A 24,082-nucleotide genomic window follows, 5' to 3' on the forward strand; every position below is an offset into this window, starting at 1 on the left:
GGTCAGCTGAAAGATGCTGTTTTCAGCTACTCTGAGGCATGTGTTTAAAACTGGCCTCAGTGTGTTCAAAACTTGTCCTCTTGTCAGAGAATGAACCTGAAAAATAAAGGACTACATTCCCCAGTATTGCTGTTTTCATTAGCTTAAAGGAGTTCTGGGGTGAAAAAATTTGCTAAATTTGATTTAAAAAAAAGAAAAGAAAAAAAAGGATTTTAAAATTATGCAGAGCGAAAAGTGTTTATCAAAAAGTTAAATGGGTTCAAGGCCTGAACTTCTTTAAATTTTAAGGCTCATTTTAATGATGTGCTGGCTTTATCGTGCCATGTAATTTTAAAACCATGGCAATAATTATTTTTAAGACTAGACAGGGTGTGGATGTACTGGGAGAGGGAGTATATTTAGCAGCAACATAAGTCTCTTATTTCCTACAGAACTTTTATTCACTTCTGCGTTCAGAATTTTTAAAGCTGAAGTTACACGTTGTAAGCCTGTGATGACGTAAGCCCATACCTTGCCAGCGTTTGACAGATACACGTACAGATGTTTCTGAAGTTCCCTATTCTCTGATGGTATTGGAGAACACCACCAAGGCTTATTTGAAGTCTGGTGCGGGGGTCACATGCAAACTTGTAGTAAAAAAGCAAAAACATTTATGATGTCAAGCATGTGGTAGATTGTGTTTCAAAATATACAATGTAACTTGTAACATGCTTCCGATACTTTTTTTGGGTAGTTTTTTTTTTTTTTTTTTTAAACAATGAACTTGGTCCAGTTGCAACTGCTGTGCTACATAATTGTTTTACATTACATTTTTTCCCTGAAGACCATAATAAAACTCTCAGGTAAAAAAAAAAAAATAAGACAGGAATTTGAAAATGAACTTTGGAAAACATAATTGTAAACAACATACTGTTTTACAGTATGAACTGTATCTGTGTCCTGTCAAGTGCCATATTTTGTTGGCTGAATCTACTGGATCTCTACATTTGGGTGAAACTGAAAGATGGAAATCATCTGAAAGTCTTCTTGTGCTATTAGAGACACCACAGTCCCTGTGTCCAGGCTGTGTGGGTTTCTTGATAATATAAGAAGTATTTGTACTGACATTTAACGTGCCTACGCAGTCTCTTAGGATCAGCAGCAGTGTTTTGTCATGTCTTTATTCTATCTGCACAGAAAGTTTATTGTTCAACACCGCACAAGATATATATTTTTTTTACATTTACTTTATGATACCTTATGGGCTGGTTATAATTCTACTTGAAAATGTTTAAAATACAATTAGAAGAACTTGGCATTCTGGGATCAAACTAGATAAAAACAAGCCTGCATTGTATCTTAACTGAGTACTCCTTTTTAACCAATTCATTTTGTAGGCCATTAAGCTCTGCAGTTCGTTTGAACCTCCTTTGTTTTTTATATACTGTGGTGATGTAACAGGCGGTCACTCACCCTGAGACAGTACTGTAGTTAAGTGCCTTGGTGCACTTTTATTTACATGAAACAAACAAAACACAGGAACAAATTAAAGGTTTATAACGAAACACACAAAACAAAACAGCCCAGATATCCTGGTGCTCTATGCTTCTTCACTTTTTACTTTCTTTCTCAGCTCACTCCTACACACTCCTTTGTTCTCTTTTTCTGTCTCCCCATTTTTGGGGGGCCACCATCCACCACAGACAGTGTACACTCTCAAGAAAACACAAACATGTTAAAAGATGTTTTCTTAAAGTGTATGACATAATTAAAATGGGCTGTGAGCTGCTCACATGCTGTGTATCCTTCATTGGTCCTTCAAAGGCCAGACTGTGGATGGTTCTTTTAATTCTTTGAATTTCACATAGTAAATGCACATTTAAGAATGTGACTTCCTGTACTGTAGTCTGTAACATTTTAAATGTTGAGTTGCCCCCTCTTATCTCAACAAATTGATTTGATCCAGTCGGGGAGCCTAGTTTGTGGAAATACAGATCACAAGTGAGTCTTGTGACTGGTGTGCGAGCTCAGTAATTGAAAAGAGGTGATGATTACTTTATTCAGTAGGTGCAAGCAAATGTAATGTCCATGCCTTGCACCTTTTTTTCCCACAGTTCTGCTAGTGCAGTTGACCCAGTGTTGAGGGTAAATTAAAAATAAAATGCCCAGCTCTTTCCAGTTAGGAGATATTCATCCAGTCCCCAGCAGGGTGATCAGCAGCCACACCAATCCTAGGTACTACTGTGATTGATTAAAAATCATATTGCTAATTAATTTAGTAAATGAGAGGGCCAAATTGCAGTGCAATTAAAGTTTAACCCCTGTGTTTTTAAAAAGCAGGCTGAAAACAAGTGAAAAGATTGGGGAGAACCTAGTCATACATCAGTACACTTGCACGGGGGGGGGGGGGCATTCCAACAAATTAGAAGGATGCCATCTGCGTAGGCGTTTAGTGTCCCTGTGTAAAGGCTGAAATGCAGTGTTTTTGATGTTCTAAAATGGTGACCATGTTAAGCAGATTGTGTTCGCTGTAGGGTTTCTTATAGGGCTTCTGATTTTAGGGTTAAACCCGATTAAAACCTCAACAATTTTTTTTTTTTACAAACCTCACTGATCTCTAGTTGCTGGATTTTAATATAAACCAATGGCGAGATTTTTTTATTTAGTCTTTTACACATTTAAATTGTAGAACATCGTCGGTGTATTAAGGTAAAGGGATGCTTTTAATATGCATTTAAATTGTAGAACATCGTCGGTGCATTAAGGTAAAGGGATGCATTTAAATTGTAGAACATCGTCGGTGCATTAAGGTAAAGGGATGCTTTTAATATGTAAAGTGTTCATAATTCGTACTTCATTAGCAAGGGCTGACGAAGAGGGACACGGGCAATTGTAAAAGTGTAGGTCACTGTATTCCAGTTCCTGTTTTAAAGTGGAGTTTTGTTTTTTTTGTTTTGCAGAGTAAATCAGTACTTGACGAACTTCTAAGTGTTATTTCTTTTTATTATCTTTTTTTTTTTTGTCCAAGACTAATATTAGTCTGTGACTGGAAATCCGTGTAACCCCAATACCCATTTTTAGTTCATATTTTCTTGTTGATTAAACCTGTAATCCTCCCCCTAGAGCAGCCTTACTGTCAGTGTGTGTGTGAACATGTTTGGATACAGATGGCCAGTGGGCGGAGTCAGCTTTCCTTTTGATAAGAGCGCGAACTATCATTTACTACAAATTAAAGCAGCAGGCTCGCCTGTACACTGACTCTTCATTGACAGCCAGAAGTTCCGCACAAGCGGGCCGCTACAATACTACAGACCGTGGCAGAAAAGGATACTGGAACGGTAATATAATTTTATGTGCTGTAGTTTATTACAATCACTTAACAAAAAAGTGTATTTAAAAATGTTGGAGCCTTACGCAAACCATATTCATACATACTGCAGATTCATTTCAGTACAGTTTTGTATTTAAGCGGGAAATCTATCAATAAAAATTATACTTGGGCGTTTCATTCTGCGCGGGAAACAAATAGTTACGTTTTGACTTTCGTACTGGTATTTATTTATTTGTTATTAGTAATATTATTATTAGTGGTAGTGTGTATATATATGTATATATATATATATATATATATATATATATATATATATATATATATATATATATATATATATATTATTGTGTACCTAAAAGTAAACTTAAACCGGTAACAATCAGAAGAGGTTGATATTAAGAGACCGCAAAGTACGCTACGGTATAACTTTAAAACTAATTCCATGTGTGTTTGTATGTGAGACTTTATAATTATCCTTGGTGTACCCGAACTCATAAGGTTACAGTATGGGGAAATATCAAGTGAGCCACCATGACTGAGCGCGCCCAATAGTACTGAGTATTAACCTTCGTGTTATAACCGTTTTACATGAATATTCACGTTTGTTGCTGTTTAAAATATTATGTGCTTAATATGTGGCAAAGTAATCGGTTATCTGAGGATTATTTTCTCTCACAGCCTCTGAGTCGTTAGGTGCAGGTGGTTATATATTCACACAGGTACACGTGCTTATTGCGTTTACAATTCTTACTTGTGTCTTCTCCGAATCTTATAAGTAGGAACAGTTATTTTGCTGTTGAAGCAACCTCACTACTTTACAGTTTTAATCAGATAGTCCATGTATTGTGCAGATCTGCTGTGCTATTGTGGGGTCGATGAGATTCCTAATGATATGAAATGAGTGTTGTGTGATATTAGAAGGAAATGGACGTGCTGAATTCCATGTGCTGGCTCGCTCACGCTTGGGTTTTGTAACATGAACTCTGTTACTTTTATTAGTTCGTTCAGAAGTAATTTAGTGAGTTTGAGAGTCCTGCGGAATACTTTTGATGATTCAAATGATTTACATCGTAGAACGAAACACTTTATTCAATCCTAATGAAATACCACATGCTTGATTTTTAAATTGCCAGTCTAAAAAAAAAATGAAATAAAAATAAACTAATAACCTTACTGGTAAATAATCTTGCTTTGGATCATATCAGGATATAATGACTCTATTAGATAGATAGATAGATAGATAGATAGATATAAGTGAGGAGGTGGGGTAAACATTAAAAACTAAGGCAGATGTATAATTAGGGCCATATGTTTTTTTTTTTTTTGTTTTTTTTGATGACTAGGAAAACCACATTTGGTCTTGGATGCTTTTAGAAAGAAGGGGGATGTGTTTGTGACAGGATTTGACTGAAGCCTTAAAGTGCTGTCTGCCTGGATTTCTGTAGCTTTACATTTTAGACTTTGATCACGCAGAGATTGAGTTTCAGTTGTGTTTTGCAAGAGAATGAATTGCGTAGGGTATTGCTAAAATGCACAGACCCGTGGGTGGTGATCTGTGGCTTAGTCTAAACTTCATGGGTTAACAACTTGTCATTGTTAAATTTTAAACTGTAGCTTCATTGTTTCCGATCCTTTAATATGTAATGCTACAGAAACTTATCAACTTTACTTGTGGGTGACTGTTTACTACATCTATTGTAACATGAGGTACCAAACATATTATTTTTAGTACCTTATGGGGCACTGTGCCTTTTCCACAGCGCTATTAATGGGTTACTAAATCAGGTGTATTGCAGCCTCTTGAGCAACCTTCAGGCTCAGGTGTATTTTTAGGTGCTCAAAATAACACCCTGGAAACCGGCTCTAACTTTTTGTATTGGTCCTGGAAAGAAAGGTCACTTGAGGAGGATGATTCCTGGAGGGCTTCAGAATATGCTCAGCTGTGACTGATCACTTCTCTGTGAATAAGTTGGACAGATGTCCCAGTGCTCCCCTTTGTTGGTGCCTCTCAGCGCGGGCCTCTCACTGTGCCCACAAGCAGTTTGTGGTATTCTTTGAGATAATCTGGTTACATCTAGAGTTTAGGGGGGAAGGGGGCTCTTTGTCCATTTGAGAAGAGTAACTCCTAGCGCATCCTAGCCTTTTAAAGGTGAAGTGCCCCTTTCTCTTAAACCTTCTGCTGTGGCACCACTAGAAATCGTTCATATATGAACGATGATGTAACGGTGACGTTAGACGCACGTTTTAAGTTGTTTTTTTTTAAATAAAGATCACAAGTACAAGCTTATAAGAACTCACACTATACCAAGCATCAAAAGAAACTTATCACTATTATAACACATTTATTTTTGAAAAATAAGGTATATAAATGATGGACATTGACAAAATGTTTTTGTTTTCTTGTTAATCACTCGATCATTCATCCTTGACCATGACACGCTCGAGTGACTATGACTGAAGCATATGCACTTAATCACCTAATTAGTGAGACAGTTTATTGAACACTGGATATGGAGTGATTTCAGCTGTTGAATTGCAAGCTTGAATAAAAGCAATAAAGAAAATCACAGAAAAAAACAATATGTCAAGAGAGCAGCGCTTTCATGTAATCGGCATCTTGGAGGCTGGACTAGGGCAGCGTACTGTGGCTCGCCATCTTGGGTGCTCACAGCCAGCAAGTTCAAACCTGGCGAGACGGTACAACCAGTCACACACTGTCAATGACAGGCCACGAACTGGGAGACCAAGTCACAACACCTGCCCAAGATCGACAAAGCATTTTGCAGCATCTTTGTGATGTCAATTGTTAATTAGCACAATAAAAAGTCACTGCACGTACACTAACATTCTTTATCATTTTTTGATCAAATCTAGTGAATTTTATCCAAATATAAGTGATAAGTTTCTTTTGATGCTCAGTATAAATCATCAAATGTTTATAAACCCCAACGAACAATTTTAACTGTAGTGAAATATTCATAGGATAAACATCACAGATGATTCTCCAATCAAAATGCATTTCACTAACGCCCCAGGCCAATAGATAGCTTTTTATTATGAGGTGCGACATTTCAGTATCTTGGTTTCGGTTTTGACAGTTTGACTGTAATACCATCTGCAGTGAATTAATGTCTTGACCTTTAACCCGCAAGTATTTCTCTGGGGAAAATCGGTAGTATTTCTTGCCCAACTCCTGAGAGAACTTAGAAAACCATGGAAATGTCACCTTTTTCATCAACTCAAGCCCACTCGAGTTGGCTCTCCTTTGTACACTGTCTCCCTCGCATTCTTTCTGTGTGTTAATTTGCAGAGAGTGGGTCAGTGGGTGACCTGATGAGTGCTCAGTAATATGTTTGTTAGGAATGACATGTACCAAAAAAAATACATCAACCAAAAAAAAAGAAAGTGAATGCATATGTTGTAGATCAAGTTAAATTGAGTTTTATCAGTTATTATGCAACAAAGCAATGTTTTTATATCTTATTTATTTCTTGAGAGAGTACCACCACCTTTTTTGTACTTTGTGACCAAACTATTTTGACATCATGTACATGTCTGAAATGTTAGCCTTCATGGATATTCTGTGCAAGCTGATGCAAGAACAAATTGGTTTTTTTTTGTTTGTTTTTTTATCTACTAGACACAGGCATCTAACCCTGTGATTTAACTTGATAGGAGTTATTTTGTTCTTAAGTCTTTTGAGTCGATTGAACTTTAAATAAATAAACCATGAATAAAATGTAATCTTATCTATTTCATCAGTATACCCGCAGTTTTACTGTGCAGCAAGCAGTCAAGTTTTAATTGTTTGGTCTCTTTCTCTCGCTGTTTATTGTTTTGTCTGTATGTCTCTCGCTGTCTGAGGCTATTGATGCTGAATCACTACCTCCCAACTGTATTTAAAATAAAAAAAAGTCATCTGGAGTCTCAAACAATTGTTTTTATGGCCTCAGAGCCACACTGCAAATGTTTTCCTAAAAATACTAAGTTTGCACTTCTAAAGTTTTTCATTTATTTCTATAATAAAACCAAACCACCTCTCATTTAAAAACGTACAGCAGACCCTTCTATAATAAACTGGAAACAAATCGGGTGTTTTGCAAGGTTTGTTTTTATTATTGTTCTGAGTCTGACAACGGGTCAAATGTAATAGGTTAATCAATCATATAAATTGATATATCTGAATTCAATAAGATGAAGTATGTTGCTAACGTATTTAAGTTAAATACAAAAACTACTTTCACTTTCCTGTTCCAATTGCATGCTGCACAATCTCAGCTAAATCTAACATTAAAGCGATTTGCAATACTGTTATCATAATTATATGTAAAACTGTAATATTCTAGAATAGGTTGTGAAGGCTTTACTTTGCTCCACTGAAATAACTATAAAGCAAAGGATGTCAAACTTAAAATTATACACTTTTTCTTGTGTATTTCAGGCACAGACAGTACAAAAGTAGACTTTTTTTTTTAGTGCCTGCCATTGTAGTTTCTTTGCAATAAACAAAGTGGGAAATTACACATTTGCATAAACTAATAGCATTATTGAGGTTTAGTTTCAAACACTGTTGTTCTAGTTTACATCACTGTTACTAAACATTAACAACAACCCGCATTGATATCTGTGGATATGACGTACATTGCATTATGGGTAGCGTATTACTTTGGACTACAAACGTAGCACTTTCTAAAAGGCACAGTCTGGTAACGGGCGTTATTGCAAATGAGAATTTGTTCTCAAGGGTTTTACTTGATTAAAGAAAAAGAATGATTGAATGAATGTTTAGGGAGCCTAGTTTTCCGCAATTAAAAAAAAATAATAATCTGCGTTATTCCTCAATTTAAAATAAGACTGAAACTGAGGCTTCCGAGTGGCGCATCCAGTTAAAAGCACTTGCGTAGAGTGCAGGATGCGTCCTATAGTCTGGACGTCGCGAGTTCGAGTCGAGGCTATTCCTTTGCCGACCGAGGACGGGAGCTCCCAGGGGGCGGCGCTCAATTGGCCGAGCGTCGCCCGGGGGGAGGGAGGGTTAGGTCAGCCAGGGTGTCCTCGGCTCACCGTGCACCAGCGACCCCTGTAGTCTGGCCGGGCACCTGCGGGCTTGCCTGTAAGCTGCCCGAGATCTGCGTTGTCCTCCGACGCTGTAGCTCTTGGGTGGCTGCATGGTGAGTCCGCAGTGTGAAGAAAAGCGGTCGGCTGACGGCACACACTTCGGAGGACAGCGTGTGTTCGTCTTCGCCCTCCCGAGTCTGCGCAGGGGTGGTAGCGGTGAGCTGAGCATAATAAAATAATTGGCTATTCCAAATTGGGAGAAAATAATAAAAATAATTGGCAACGACTAAATTTATTAAAAAAAAGACTGAAATTGAGTGCCCCCACGTAACATCAGATACACAAACAGTACTATTGAATAAGTTTAGTTTTTACAGGAAGTATCTATTGGTATAGTTTCAAATTCGAAGGAAGTTACAAGCTCACCAGAGTGCCATCAATCAATAATATAAACAAATGTACCATTTTACTTTAAACATTACAAATACGTCTGTGTACTAAAAATAAAAACTAAAAAATAGTATTTATTAGTTTATCGCGAGTTAGTCTTTGTCACCTGGATGGCTATTGCCAAACTCATTGACTCTGTTTAGGGGTGATTTTTATTGTTTTCAGGCAGCTTTAATCTTTGAGTAGTAAACACACTTGATACTGAAGTAAACTGCAGCTACGTTTCAGCATGAATGTGACGTGAGTGTGTCTCGTTCACCAGAAGCAGTTTTATTGAACAAGTATGCTTACTAAATTTAAAGCAAAATTGCCTGAGTTGATGATTTTTATATATGTGTATTGATTTGGTTATCAAACAACCAAAACAAGCCTTTGCAACTTATGTTCTATATTGGGTGGGTTTTAAGGAAGAAGTGGGTGGGTTTTTGTGAAAATAGTTGGCAACACTGGTTACAGTACACACATGCCCTGTAGATAGCAGGGTCCTTTCAATGTTGCGTATCAGCAATTTTCAGCTTTTAATGGAGAGCTGATGCACAACACGCCAAAAGGAAGGCTCTCGTGGGCTGGTGTTCAGCTGTGTTCCAAGATTCCCTCAATGGAGTACCATTATACTGGTGTCCAAATAGAAAGACCTCTGCCACATTGTTTTAACCTCTGACCAGGTCAATGGTGCAGATCTTTCCACATACCCCTTTTACTACAAGCTTACAAACCATGAAATTACATTTATTTTAGGTTATGCCCCTGGGGATGCTTTGCTTTTGTTCACAACAACTCCCAATTATATAATATAGTGTGTGTCCATTCTCGTTTATAACAAACTCGGACTAAACAAAGTTCCTGATACTAAGAATTTTAAGTTCTGGAGATATTAAGACAAAATTGCCACTTGCTTGTGGATTGTGAGGTGAAGCCTCTGACCATTAAGGAAGTGTAACAATTAGCTATATCCTGATCTTTGGCAGCCTGTGGATTAGTAGGGGGGGGGGAGCCATTTGTAGCAGGGTAAGGCTGACCAAGTAATGAAGTAAAAGCACTATCCATGCATACGTCAAGATTGACAAGGACCATTTTTATGTAAAGTCATAGTTAGATTGTTGGTTTGTTTTTGTTTTAGATCTACTGTAGCCCAGACTAAACCAGTTGAGTTGACCCTTGTGCAGAAAAGCATTATATTAAAGTTGCAGTTTTTTCTGGCTTCTAATGATGTTTAACTAAAAATCGTGTCTTGCACTCTGCTCACGTGGTAGGATTTTATCTTACAGGACTCGCCATGTGAAGCTGGCTGATCAACGTTTTGCTTTAGGACCAGAATAAAGGTTCAAATAAGCAATAAGAACTTTGAAACAAAGATCTGGGCCTATATTTTCCACTGCAGGCAAATTGCGCTCACAGTGGAAAATCAGGCCCTTGGATTGTAAGAGCTTGAATTGCCACCCTGTTCGCTTACTGATGTTGGGTTGCTCCTTTTCAAAGTTTACAGGGATGGAAATAAGACTCCCATTACAAAACAGTCAAGAAACCTGTTATTTGTGCAATGGATTGCTGGGGCTTTGCTACCTAATGTGATAGTTTTAAATCAATTATTTACTTCTGACTAGGGGCAGAGATTTTTAAGCTAAAGAAAATCACAGCAAAAGAAATGGGCATTAATTGTACCTGCCTCTTTCCTATTGTTTTGGATATGAGGATCTCCGGCCCACTCATTTACAACGTGTCTTGAACTTAGCTGTCAAAAACAACTCAATGAAAGTGCAAGACCAGTTGCATAATTAAAAGGTCTATCTCATTGTGTTCCGAAGCAGAACCCCACATGTACGCACTGTAAAAGGTGAGTGAATTATTAGTATTTTTCAGCCCCTGAAAAATAAAAATGGAACCAAGCCCATCTGTGTTCAACAACATGGGCATGTGAACAGGGGGTGAACAGCCCGAGGCTGCATGTGTTTCAGAACTATTACAAATAATGTCAGCGGTTCTGAGGCAGGGCGTTGGCAGTGAGTGGGGCTGCCATTCTTGGAAAGGGGCCCAGATTATGTAGGCTAAATATAGTGTGCCGCCTGACCGGAACACCTGGAATAGCTTAAACTTCAATGCAATTGGATACTAAAGTTACCCTTGCCCTGTAAGATATCCTTATTGGCGACCAATGCAATTGCCCTGGTTAATGGTAGAGAACCGCAATTTAGCCATACCCTTTAACCCAAAGGTTTATCATTCGAATGCAGCAGTTAGTTGATATGAAGAATCCTTTGTTTTGTATTGCTTCACCATGCAAAGTGAATCTGTGAATGCATTTTGGTGGCGCATTATAAACAGTGCCACCTGTGGTGTTGCTTAGCATTGGCGGTGAAATTTCTATTTGCATCAAACTGCATTGATGTAACCTTTGAGCTCTTGAAGTAACGATACTATAAGGTGATGAGCCATGGCATGTGGCATGTGCCATGGAAATTGTACAACTTTTAAAACGGTTGCTTGTTTTTCTTTTCTTCCAGGACCTGTGCTGTGAATTGAATCAAAACTGTTGTAGAAACCTCAGACTTGCAAAATGACGGCTACTAATCCACCACAAGACAAGTGAGTGTATGCTTCATGGAACCCCTACCCCCACCCTTCATAAAGTGTTCTGATATCAGGTATCCCCGCAGAGTAACACAAAGAGCAGCATTGGAACAGTTTGTCTCCATACATCTGTACAGTTCAACGATAGTAACAAACAGTATATTGGCAGTCACGCCACTGAAACTGTGCTTCTCTTTACTACTTTGCAGATACAAGGCTGTGTGGCTCATATTCTTTATTCTTGGATTAGGAACACTCCTGCCATGGAATTTCTTCATGACTGCCACAATGGTAATTACTGTATTCGTTTATTTTTGTTATATTTGGGTTTCTTGTAACATACACTTAAGCTGAGGGAACACAAAGCTGCTTGTGGCTTAGAACTTGGTTTCAGGAGACTGTACTGTACACCAGGGGAGACTTGGGGCTTGATACAACAACGTTGTCTTAAACTAGGTCTCTCGGTCTTCTGGAGCCAGGTTTCAAGCCACTATTCCTGAAAGTGGCTTTGTTCCCTCAGCTTTACAGTGCTAGTCTTACAGTTTTCAAACTGGTGGGCGTGGACTGTATCTCGGGGGGCGCCAGAAGGTTCAGGGTTTAAGTTTTTATTTCTTATATATACAGTATGTATATGTGTGTGTGTGTGTGTGATATATATATATATATATATATATATATATATATATATATATATATATATATATATATATATATATATATATATAATATTTTAAAATTACAGCGCACATCTTAACCTAGGCTATACCATATAACAGGCTGATACTTTTATTTGGGCTTTATTGGCTATTTTGATTGGATCGCCAATAATACCTCCACCAATCGGAGGGTTGCATACAGTACTTGTAGCGGTCCCGCCCTCTGTTCAGACTGGTATACAGAACAGATTAAAGAAGCAGTGGATAAGGGTCTCCCGAGTGGCGCATCCAGTAAAAGCACTCGCTAGAGTGCAGGATGCGCTCTATAGCCTGGACGTCCCCGGTTCGAGTCCAGGCTATTCCACAACTGACCGTGGACGGGAGCTCCAGGGGTTGGCGCTCAATTGGCTGAGCTTCGTCCGGGGGGAGGGAGGGTTAGGTCAGCCAGGGTGTCCTCGGCTCACCGTGCACCAGCGACCCCTGTAGTCTGGCCGGGCGCCTGCGGGCTTGCATGTAAGCTGCCCAGAGCTGCGTTGTCCTCCGACGCTGTAGCTCTGAGGCGGCTGCATGGTGAGTCTGCAGAGTGTAAAGAAGCGGGTGGCTGACGGCACACGCTTCGGAGGACAGCATGTGTTCATCTTCGCCCCTCCCAAGTCAGCGCAGGGGTGGTAGCGGTGAGCTGAGCCTAAAAATAATTGGGCATTTCAAATTGGGGAGAAAATAATAAAAACTAATTGGCAACGACTAAAATAAAAAAAATAAAAAAGAAGCGGTGGATAAGAGAAATAATGTGTTGGATATCAAAGTGGATATGAGAATGGCAGTGATGAAGTCCATTTGCTTGCAATCATTAAAAGTAGACCATCAATGGAGTGTAAACTGCCTGCTAATAAGACTGTTCTTTTTTTATGTTAAGCATTTTTGTGTTCTCCTTTTTTTTTTTTTTTTAGAAGAGTTTAATTAAGTAACAGCCAAAATTGTTTGTCAGATTTGTTGAAAGTCTGTAATAAAATGACTGTTATTGTCGATATGTTGTAGATACGACTATTAATGCAGGCATCGTGCAGGTGTCGCAAAGTCCAGAAACAAAACAAAATGTTAAAATGTTTTGCACCATATAAAACTGAGCTGATTTTGCCAGTGCTTACTAGTCTATTAACCAAGCAAATAAAAGCATTTTCGTTTGGGCTTAATTGTTAAAGATTTCACATGTGGTAATACTGCCCTACAAGTTACTGCACGGTAGTACTATGATTGTTCCACTGTGTTATGTTGTGAACCATAGTTTTAAAACTGAGAGACAGCAAATGCTTGTCATAACAGTTTACTGGTTGTTAAAATGAAGGGCCATATAAGAACGATAAATACTGTAACTGATTAGAAGGCCTTTGTTGTTCTCCAAGTTGCTGCGTTCCATTGCAGATGCTATAACGAGTTACTCTAAAGAGATACTGTTTTAGCAGACATTTATTTAATTAAGTAAACATTTATTTAAATGTTTTTGGAATTAAAAATATAAATGCAGTACAGACTTTTTTGTAAATGTGCTGTGAAAAAATACCAGCCAAAAATACCAGCCAAAATTTCCCTTTTTATGCTGTGACACCTCCAGGCATGTCAGAGTTTGTGGATGGCGCTGTGCATCTGACTGGTGTCTTTTAAGCTTTCATATTTTTTGGATGAAGCCTGCTGTCATCTGGTAATGTGTGGTGTTTATCAGCGGCCCCAAAAGTTTAAGAACCGCTGCACTAGACCCTTGAATAAATATGCGATGTGTTGGAGGTAACGAAACCTTGGTGTGAAGGATGAGCGAAGATGTATGAACTTGGTTTCCTCTCTCACAGTACTTCACCAGCCGGCTGGTAACTGCAGAGGAGAGGATGTTACAGGTTAATAGCACAGGCAACCTGACTGTCTTGGTGCCTAAGAATTACCTGGAGTCCAAATTCAACAACTTTATGACTTTCTGTGCCATGGTGCCACTTCTCATCTTCACCTGCCTCAACTCTTTCCTCCATCAAAGGTAAGCACTTCTTTCTTTCACAAAGCTAGATTTAGCTACACTTTTTTTTTTTTTTGTTAATGTTATGCGTTTTGGCTGATTTAAAGAACTGGTTAATAACATTTTATTGAAATTGGTGTTTTGCACAGCATCCATCCTGGTGGAACGCTCAAGTGTATGTGGAAGGCAGGGGCTTTATTTAGAATTTCAAAAAGGGTTGGGTGTTTGGCCTTATTTTGTAAGCTTGGTGCTAAAGCTGCCCCTGTACCTGCTTTTTCAGGGTTCCCCTGAAGGTGCGCATCATGGGAAGCCTGGGTGTCATTCTGCTGCTGTTCCTCGTAACGGCTGCTCTCGTCAAGATCTCCATCCTTCCACTCTCCTTCTTTGTGCTGACGATGATCACAATTGTTTGTATCAACTGTAAGCGACACCTGCTCTTTTTCTAGTGTTGAACCAATGATCACAATTACCCATGTCTTTTTAATTTGTCATTTTTCTGGTTCACCAAACAATTTAATGATGGTCATAAATGGGACTACTGCTTATTTACAACTACTTTTTACATACAAAAAAAAGCCCACCACAAAAGGTTAAAAAAATGATTGGAACTGTCTGAACAAAACAAAAGGCCGACGTGGATTAAAAAACAATGTGTATGAATGATTGTTAAAGTTGAATTAATGTTGAACTATTGTGTAATGGTAGCTTGTTCAAATCATAGCCCTCCAGCAAATCAAGGACCTCTCCTGACTTGCTTAATGGGTTTAAACACTTAATTTATAAATGCAATTGAATGCCTTGCTTTGTCTTGTTGTCTTTGGCTGCATTTTTGTCTTTTAAAGTAGATAAGGTTCAGTAGCTGTGTTTCTCTGTTTTTGTAGCCTTTGGAGCGATTCTTCAGGGCAGTCTCTTCGGACTAGCCGGCCTGCTGCCAGCCAGCTACACTGCCCCCATCATGAGCGGACAGGGCATGGCAGGAACATTTGCTGCCATTGCTATGATCTGTGCTATTGCAAGTATGTTTTTTGATTGTTGTCTGTTTTACAAATAGAGAGATAGAAAAAAAGCTACTGCTTTAAGAGAATTATTCTAAGATTCATGAAGCACAATTTTCTCTCTCCCAATCTTTTGCTGCTTGTCAATGACCTGACAAAGATGCTTCTCTTGTGGTTTACGCAGTGTTTTTGAGGAGTAGCTGTCAGCTAATTACAGTATACACACTATACTTTGTCAGCAGTAGAGCTACACCTGAACCAAGACAAGAGAATCTGTACACTTTACATTGATTTGATGTTCAAAAAAGAAAACCATGACAAGTCTAAGATGGACTATGGAAAAACATGTGAAGAAAACCTAAATATGATCATTAAAAAAACCTCCACAGGAACTGGGGATGAGGTATGGGCCCCTTATTCCCAAAGCTTAAACCCATGAGTAACTTTAAAGAAAAGTTAGTTACATGAACATAAAAAGCTTGTTTTAAAAATCTTCTGAATTTAGTGTTTGTGAATAGGGATTTTGGTTCTGTAGTTACTTGATCACTGTTGCAAAACTAATACTTCCAATGGGCCCTTCCTTCCAGGTGGTTCGGAGTTACAAGACAGTGCCTTCGGATATTTCATCACAGCATGTGTGGTGATCATCATAGCTATTGTTTCCTACATCGCCCTCCCTAAAATGGTAAGGGTCACTGTTATACTTATAATATATCTTCAAATAAACCAGTGAGGAGAGTGTCATTCACGTCATGTGTTTTTGTTTGTTCTTGAATGCAGTGTAGTGACTAATCTGAGGTTATTTGCCGTTTCATGGCACCATTTTATAGGTGTGTATTTTTGCCAGGGTAGTTTTTGAGGTTGGTTTTGGGGGGTGTGAATTAAATAAAAACATTGAATTAGTGGAGTACTCGAATGCTACCACAAAGACAGGCAGTGGGGTGGTGGGGTGGTGGGGTGGTGATTTTGCTGAATATTTATCAAAGTAGGTGTTCAAGTACTCTTAACATGCCCCTTGTTGATTTCGGGGGGAAAATACTATACAGTAATCCATCACGTATCCGCCCGTCACATATCCGCCCTACCCGTTTATCCACCATGATCAACCTCTTCAGCAATGTGAGTTTATTATTGAACAGAGAACATTAGTTCAGAGATTGTAGCTCCCACCAAAGTTTTTGTACACTGTTGTGCTCAGTGCGCTGCCATTGCTGGAAGTGTTACATGAGCTGTTCAGTGTGGTGACTTGATATGTAAATGAATCCTGTTCGCCTGCGGGGCATATCGGCTTCAACCTCCGTCTCGCTGTCCTGCCTGTCACTCAGCAGCGAATGCACGCATCCACGCTGCAGGCGGCTACCCTGTCACAAGCGTTAATACCCTGTATCTTTCTAAACAAAGGATTTAGGAGAGCTCCCTAATAAAAGCTGAATCTCAAAACAATAATAATTGTGTGAATATAGTGTACCGCCGTCCCTTTGCGGCGCCAGTAATAAAGTCGCTGATGAGATGAGTGTCGTTCACTATTTTATTTATTAACCACAAACAACTGTAGCTGGCTTCCAATCTCACACTGTAGGCAGGTACTGTCTCTCACTCAAATTGTCGCACAAAATTTTTTGATGGCTCCTCCTCCACCACTCGCACACGCAGCCATGCAATCTAACTAACTCCATTCACTCCGAGCTGTGCATACACACTCGCATGCATACCAGCTTAACAATACACACAACGCGTACAACACATAACAACCACAGCAGCGGGTCTTCTGAGCGCCCGGTTGTCCGGGTCACTACAGTAATAGTTACAGTTGTGTATAATGGTATTTAAAACAGGATTCATTTGTCTGCCTTTACATATCCGCCCTTACTTTGGTCCCACGACAGGCAGATATGCGACAGATTACTGTGTATTATGAAACCTAAAAAAGGTACAATGTAATGCTATATGTTGGACTGTAATCCCAGTCACCTGCATGACAATGTCATTTGTTTTACAAGCTGATCTGTAACACAGTTAAGACTTGTCTATGCAGGGACACCATGTTGATAATGTTTTGGAATGCAACCCATGGGAAAGACAGCTGTTGTGTTTGAAAGCTGGCTGGCTCCAGAATCCTCTTGTAAACAACGTGGATTGCTTATCCACAATAAAATAAACATGCTGTTGCTTATATTAAATTAAGGTTTTGGCTTTCATTATTCACTTTTTTTTTTTTTTTTTTTCATTTTACGCAGGAATTTTTCTTGTATTATTTGAACAAAAACAGCAGTCCTATGATGAGCAGCAATGATGGCGAAACCAAGCTAGACCTGCTGAAGAAAGGTACGGCTCTGCTTGTGCAAGAGCTGCAGCGTCTTCAAGGCTCTGGCACTGCGTTTCTGCACTTTGTGTTTTTGATGGTCCAATTGCAGGCAGATTAATAGCCTGTATTGTATTGCTAGAGGCTACAGTAATGAAGCAGATTTGGTTCTATTAAGATGCATGTCCCGATCGGTTAAAGCATGCCTGTATCGTTCTTGCCCCTTTTAAACTACTGGAACCGATGGCAGTATTGGATTCCATAATGCAATATAATCCAGCATACAACAGTATATAGGTTGATCCCAGACACTGGTGCTGCCTCATTGGCTCAGTTAAAGAGCGGGGAGAGAAAGCATGGACATTTGAGTGACTCGAGTATCACAAGGAAACTAACAATTTGTTATTCTTTGTACTTTTTTTAAAGGGTTAAAAAAAAAAAAAAAAACCCTTCTATTTTTATTTTTTATTTTTTATTTTAGCGGAACAGACAAACGGGGCGGATAAAAAGGCTGTCATAAGCTTCACAGATGATCTTCAACCTCAAGTCTCAGTAGTTGAAATCTTAAAAAAGGTAACACATCTGCATGCCACCCGAGACACCAAATCTCGTTTCACACGCAAAAAACATGAGCCATCATTCATTTTTCAAAAATAACTCGAATATAAATGTTATATACCATCCCCTATAAAAGTTTCCCCATTATAAAAGGATAGCAAGGTGTAATAAAGCATGGTACATCATGGATAAGCTTTGTAAAGAAGAGCGAGGTAATGTATGGTAAAGCATAAAATGCCAGTTTCTGTATCATATATATGATACAATGCTTAGCCACCCCTGTATATTCGTTTTTAAATCCAGCCTCACAAGCCAGACTTTCATATGCAGTACATCGTGTTTCCGGACAGGGGAAAAAAAAAAAATAGTATTTTGTACAAGAAACAGAATCTAGTAACAAATAAATGCTTTGGCATTACACGGTTAATAAACATGGCAGATGAAGGTAAACTATGGTAAGTGCCAGCTACTGAAGAGCTCCTCCCATTGACTGACGGCGTTGTTGTTACAGATCTGGGTGCTGGCGTTGTCTGTGTGCTTTGTGTTTATGGTCACTATTGGTACATTTCCCGCTGTCACTGTCGATGTGAAATCCACAATTGCAGGGGACAGTCGCTGGGGTAAGTGTGAAAATGCTTGATAAGTTTTCTGCAATTAGTTTCTGACAGGATGATGATATTATTATTATTTATTATTATTATTATTATTTTTATTTGTTTTTATAAGGCTTAAAGGTTCAAATGTTTTAATTTCACAGCCCATGTTTGGCCGTTATGCAAATACCAATCTCTTGTCCGCTACACTGTGTGGAGTAGTGGTTAGGGAGTAGTGGTTAGGGCAGCAGTGTGGAGTAGTGGTTAGGGCTCTGGACTCTTGATTAGAGGGTTGTGGGTTCAATCCCAGGTGGGGGACACTGCTGCTGTACCCTTGAGCAAGGTACTTTACCTAGATTGCTCCAGTAAAAACCCAACTGTATAAATGGGTAATTGTATGTAAAAAAAAATAAAAATAATGTGATATCTGTATAATGTGAAATAATGTATAATGTGATATCTTGTAACAATTGTAAGTCGCCCTGGATAAGGGCGTCTGCTAAGAAATAAATAATAATAATAATACACTGTGCATATAATCAGGGTTGGGTCAAATCCTGTTTAATTCCAGTTCCTTTTCAAAATCAATTTCCAATTCCTTTCAAAGACCACATTGGTGTGAGTTACTCGACTGTTTTTCATTTGAAGCCAATTTAAAATGGATTAATACAAAGGGAATTGGAATTGATTTTAAAAAAGAAATGGAATTGAAAAACAGGAATTGACCCCGACCCTGCATCTGATACAGAGCTTCTAGAAGCACTACATTTTACTGTTGAGTAACAGTTCGATGCTTTTGTTTGTTGGTTTTTAGGAGACTATTTTATCCCTGTCTCGTGTTTCCTGTTGTTTAACCTGTGTGACTGGGCTGGAAGGAGTCTCACTGCAATCTGTTTGTGGGTAAGTCCTGATGCCAAATGCAACACTTACCTTGCAGTAAACTTTTAGCTTAAAGCATTAATGAACATCTTTGGGGGGGGGGGGCTGCCTTCTAGAATTTAGCATGTCCAGATGCCCACAGCACTTTTCCCAGCCTTAGCAAGTGCCCTTGTACTTACTCCTAGGTTCTGTCCAATTGCCCTGAGGCGAGAAACTGCATGGTGTTTCTACAGAACATCAACAAACGATCCGTCCAAATGCCATTTTTATTTTACTATGACCAAAAACAACCCTAATGAATTTAGATTATGTAAAAATATTACCTGACACTTGAAATACCTTGACGTATGATGTGTGTTTTTTTTTTGTTCATGGATATAAAAATCTAAACACAGTTTTTTTTTCACAGATATTTGATGTGCTCTTATTCTTGTTCAGACTGCTTTAGGAGCTTTCTTATTCACTGCCATGATTTGCCTATGGCAAAAAAACTTCCATAAAAGCCATTGATAAGCCAGTACATGTAATTTGCACATCATGTTTTGAACTTGGTTATTTCAGCATGTTTTTAATTTACTTTATGGCAAATGCTCTTAACCTTTAGACTTGAATTCTAAGAATTTGTTTTTGCGTGACCTTTTACAGCTATTGTGTGTTTTCAATTGGGCAGTGAATAAGAAAGCTATTAAACAGCAGGAACAATATATTGTATCGTGACTCCAATTTTAAAATGGGTCTTCTGTTACCTCTTGCCTGGGGGTAAACAAAATTACAACCAATGCTTGTTGTACAATCTATTTTCTAACCTCTTGGATTTAATATTGTGGTGCTTGTATGTTGTGCTAAATCATTTGGTGGCTCACTTTCGTATACGATGTGTTTTGTTTTTCTCCTGCATTAATTGAATGTACCGTATGCACATCTCAAATACTATACTCTGTTGTTAAAGTACTGTATTCTTGCACAATTGCTGTAGATCACATACCCTAGGGTTACATTTGAATTATCACAGCTGTTTGTTTTGTTTGTATTGTTTGGTACAGGTGCACTCCACTTATAACTGATCCTGTTAGAACGGAGTTCCGTTTACAACATATATTGAGGAGGCATGTCTCTGCCAAACGTGTTTTTAATGGGGAATTGCTCTGGTTAAAACAGACTCGTTTTATAATGTATATACTGTTTTAATATGTACAGTTTTCCTGTTCCACAGGCATGTCTTTTGCACAAATAAGGTACATCTGGGACAGTAAATGACAGTCACGGTGTACAGCCGTTGTACAGTTTATAACGTATACAATTTTAATTGCATTTAGCGAAAATATAAATTTGTAAAATGGTACCAATTGCATTGTACAGCCCACAGGGGGCGTGTTTTGTACAAATAAACTCCCATTCTTTGGCAGTTGAGCTTTCTTGTATTGTTAATATTTAAGGTACTTATGTTCGCAGTTACAGACAGCATTTTGAATTGTACTTCATTTTTAAAGTACTGATTTCCTTTGTCCCTTTTATAAGTGGAGTGCACCTGTACTTTTTTTTTTTTTTTTTTAATAAAAATGGAATCCTAAGGATAGTCTGATTTTGAACTGCAGTATCAGGACGCAGCAACACCTTCTCTCCTGGTTGAGTTACTACCACACATTCTCCATCAAGACCCTGCTGCCCATAAAGCTGTTGCTCTGAGGAAGTCAGGCAGTTCAGTGTATGACATGCTGCAGTTTTACTGATTTGGAATGCTGATTTTGTGCTTCCCCTTCAGCCTGGGAAGGACAGCTTGCTCTTGCCGATCATGGTGGTGGCTCGTGTGGTCTTCGTGCCCCTGTTCATGCTGTGTAACGTGCAGCCCCGGGAGAACCTTCCTGTCTTCTTCAGTCACGACATGTGGTACATCATCTTCATGATCCTCTTCGCCTTCTCCAACGGATACCTGGCCAGCCTCTGCATGTGCTTCGGACCCAAGTAAGGACGCGGCCGCTGGGGGCAGCAATGCACACAAATCTATTAGTTTGTCAAAGGAAAAAAGGAGTGCTGTAGAACTGAGAACTGTTTAACTTTAAGCAATCCCCACCAGGGGACCCTGGATACTCCTTGCAGTCTACAGCAGTGGTTCCCAACCCCAGTCCTGGGGGACCCACTGTGGCTGCTGGTTTTTATTCCAACTGAGTTCTCAATTACTTAACTAGACCCTTAATTGAACTGATAATTTGCTTAGATCTTTTAATTGTTTTCAGGTCTTAAACAGTTGCAGCGTTCAAGTTACGTATAAAATGTTATAGCTAACTTGACATATGCAACTGTTAAGAGCTGAAAACAATTAAAAAGGTCTAATTCAGCAAATGATCAGTTCAATTAAGGGTCTAGTTAAGTAAATGAGAGCTCAGCTGGAATGAAAACCAGCAGACGCAGAGTCCTCGGGACCAGTTTGGGAACCACTGGTCTACAGCACTGTAGACTGTTCTAATCTAGTGTATCTAGGTACTGTATGTTTTGCATTACCCTATAGAATTAACTAATTCAGCTTCATGAAGTCTGTATATTATAGCTGTATATTACTCTGTAAATGTAGATATGTGTGTGTGTACTTTTTGTTTGTTTTTTAGTAGCATTTATTGTCTTGCCGTGGCTGTAGCTACTGCAATTGCTGTAGCATTCGGTTTAAAGTTCATCTCAAAACTGATTTATTTTACCACAGACGGATGTTTTAAATGTAAGAGATGCAGTTCGACAGATAAACTGCACAGCTGGCTTTCCTTATTGTACCCTGGGTAGGACCTTTTTGAGGAGTAGTGTTAAGGGTACAGATTTTAATGCTTGGGGGAAAATATTCTTTTAATTTAAGGCATCTCAGTTCATATTGGTCTTCGATTTTAATGCCTTTTACATCTTGTTTCGTCCACAGGAAAGTGGCCTCTCATGAAGCAGAGACGACTGGAGCCATCATGGCCTTCTTCCTATCTCTGGGCCTGGCCTTGGGTGCCTCAGTCTCCTTCATGTTCCGGGGGATGGTGTAACAATGGCAGAGGAATCTCCAAGTGCTGATTTTAACACTGGAATCAAGCAGGAAGCCTTCCTCTGCAGACTCCCCTTACTGGGTTTAAGACCAGCCTTGATTTTATACAGTGCTTTTTATACTGCCTTTCAATTGTTTCAATAATTGTCAATATTTTAAGTATTTTACTTGTAATGTGCTAACAATATGCTTTATATATTTTTTTATTTCACATGTGCTGGTTTTTTGTTTTTTGTTTTAATTTAAAATATTTTAATGTTTTTGTTTAGTTTTTTACACTGAATTACTGGATAGTGAGGTGCTTGCATATACAAGTGAAGCTGTGTATAAAAAAGCAAAGTTAAATTGTCATCGCTTCATTGATACCACAGCTAGTTACAAAGGGTAGGATTTAGTAGCCACATGCACAATGAAAGCCAGGAAATTTGGGACAAGCAATCGCTTTAATGATACCGTGATCTGTCACGTTTTAAAGCAGTATTAAAGTGCTAACTATGATTAGATGTCGTGTTTAAATGAGGGCAGACAGACACTAATTTAGATAGAGGTGGCATGGGATTATCTCTCTGGCAAATATTTAGTATTGCGTCTTACAGAATTAACATAGTAAACTAAGTTATACAGTAAGCATATACTTAGAAATGAAAACAAGGGGATGTTTTTTTTGTTTTTTTTTTTAAATCAGAGCTATTGGATCAGAGCTGCCTTTGTCCTTAAATAAACTTGTAATATTTTAATAGTTTAAAGAGGAGCAGAATGAAACTAATGTAGAATTTCAGTGCTTTAGATTTTAGATTTTGTTTCCACTATCTCACCTGTATTTTATTTATTTAGTATAACTTTCACGTTAGTCATTTTTACCCTATTCACCCACAATCTGAAATTGGGCATGACCAAATGTCATTGCATGACATGACAAGTCAATAGTAATCGCATGGTTTAAATGCAAAAAAAGGAAAAAGTAATGTTTCTTTTTGACCACCATTGTGTTTTTTGTAGTTATGGATGTATACTGTTTTAGCATTTATTTTATTACTGTATGTTGTTCCTTCACAAGTTTGTATTTTAGAGTACAAGAACACAGTTATATCAGTATTCTGCCAAGGTCCAGAGAGCCGTTTATTCAAGGAGTCTCAAACAATTGTGAATAAATGTAATGTAATGAACTCTGAATCAGCAGTTTGTTTCCAGAGTGAATTGGAATGTACTGGTTTAAACTGGAAATGTGCTAGTGTGACTTCCGTTTGTATAATTCCTGCTAGACTGGGACTCTGCAAAGAGGTGCAGTTTGTCATAAGCAATACTGAATAAATGTTGTTGCAGACTATTTGTTTGCAATTCCTTTTTTTTTTTTTTTTTAAATAAACATGTATAACTTTTTTTTTAATGAAATTGAGAGTCCTGTCTCATCAATGAATTAATCAATCCTCCTGGTGAAATTTATTTTTCATTTAAGAGCATTGCATAACTTTCTGGATGCAAACCACACTAAAATCACTGTCTTGTAATGTGCACAACCTCACACATGTTAAAGCATAACAAAGTTATGCTTGGATTAAGAAATGTGGTTGGGAAACACTGGTAGTATTATTTATTTCTTAGCAGACGCCCTTACCCAGGGTGACATGCAGTTGTACAATTAAGAGCAAGATACAAAATACAATGACTTCCGTGCTAATAAGAGCAAATACAAAACACAGT

General features: G+C 38.5%; 1 protein-coding gene across 4 annotated transcripts in view; it reads left to right on the forward strand.

Moving 5' to 3' along the window:
- LOC117402288 (equilibrative nucleoside transporter 1) overlaps positions 1 to 23,729 on the forward strand; it is a 43,152-nt gene extending 19,423 nt beyond the window's left edge. For 3 of the 4 annotated variants that reach the window (XM_034003286.3, XM_034003287.3, XM_034003288.3), the window contains 12 exons: positions 11,317 to 11,398; positions 11,593 to 11,674; positions 13,884 to 14,062; positions 14,322 to 14,461; positions 14,923 to 15,057; positions 15,624 to 15,721; positions 17,274 to 17,361; positions 17,820 to 17,911; positions 18,408 to 18,516; positions 19,304 to 19,389; positions 21,131 to 21,330; positions 22,271 to 23,729. In XM_034003286.3, coding sequence (XP_033859177.2) covers positions 11,370 to 11,398; positions 11,593 to 11,674; positions 13,884 to 14,062; positions 14,322 to 14,461; positions 14,923 to 15,057; positions 15,624 to 15,721; positions 17,274 to 17,361; positions 17,820 to 17,911; positions 18,408 to 18,516; positions 19,304 to 19,389; positions 21,131 to 21,330; positions 22,271 to 22,382 — 1,350 coding nt within the window. In that variant the 5' untranslated portion in view covers positions 11,317 to 11,369 and the 3' untranslated portion in view covers positions 22,383 to 23,729. Of the gene's footprint in view, positions 1 to 3,177; positions 3,318 to 11,316; positions 11,399 to 11,592; positions 11,675 to 13,883; positions 14,063 to 14,321; positions 14,462 to 14,922; positions 15,058 to 15,623; positions 15,722 to 17,273; positions 17,362 to 17,819; positions 17,912 to 18,407; positions 18,517 to 19,303; positions 19,390 to 21,130; positions 21,331 to 22,270 lie in introns of those variants that run through there. The other variant, XM_034003285.3, reaches the window with a different exon arrangement.
- The last annotated feature ends 353 nt before the right edge of the window (positions 23,730 to 24,082 follow it).

The sequence above is a fragment of the Acipenser ruthenus genome, chromosome 5 (assembly GCF_902713425.1).
Source record: "Acipenser ruthenus chromosome 5, fAciRut3.2 maternal haplotype, whole genome shotgun sequence".
In the NCBI taxonomy this organism is placed as follows: domain Eukaryota; kingdom Metazoa; phylum Chordata; class Actinopteri; order Acipenseriformes; family Acipenseridae; genus Acipenser; species Acipenser ruthenus.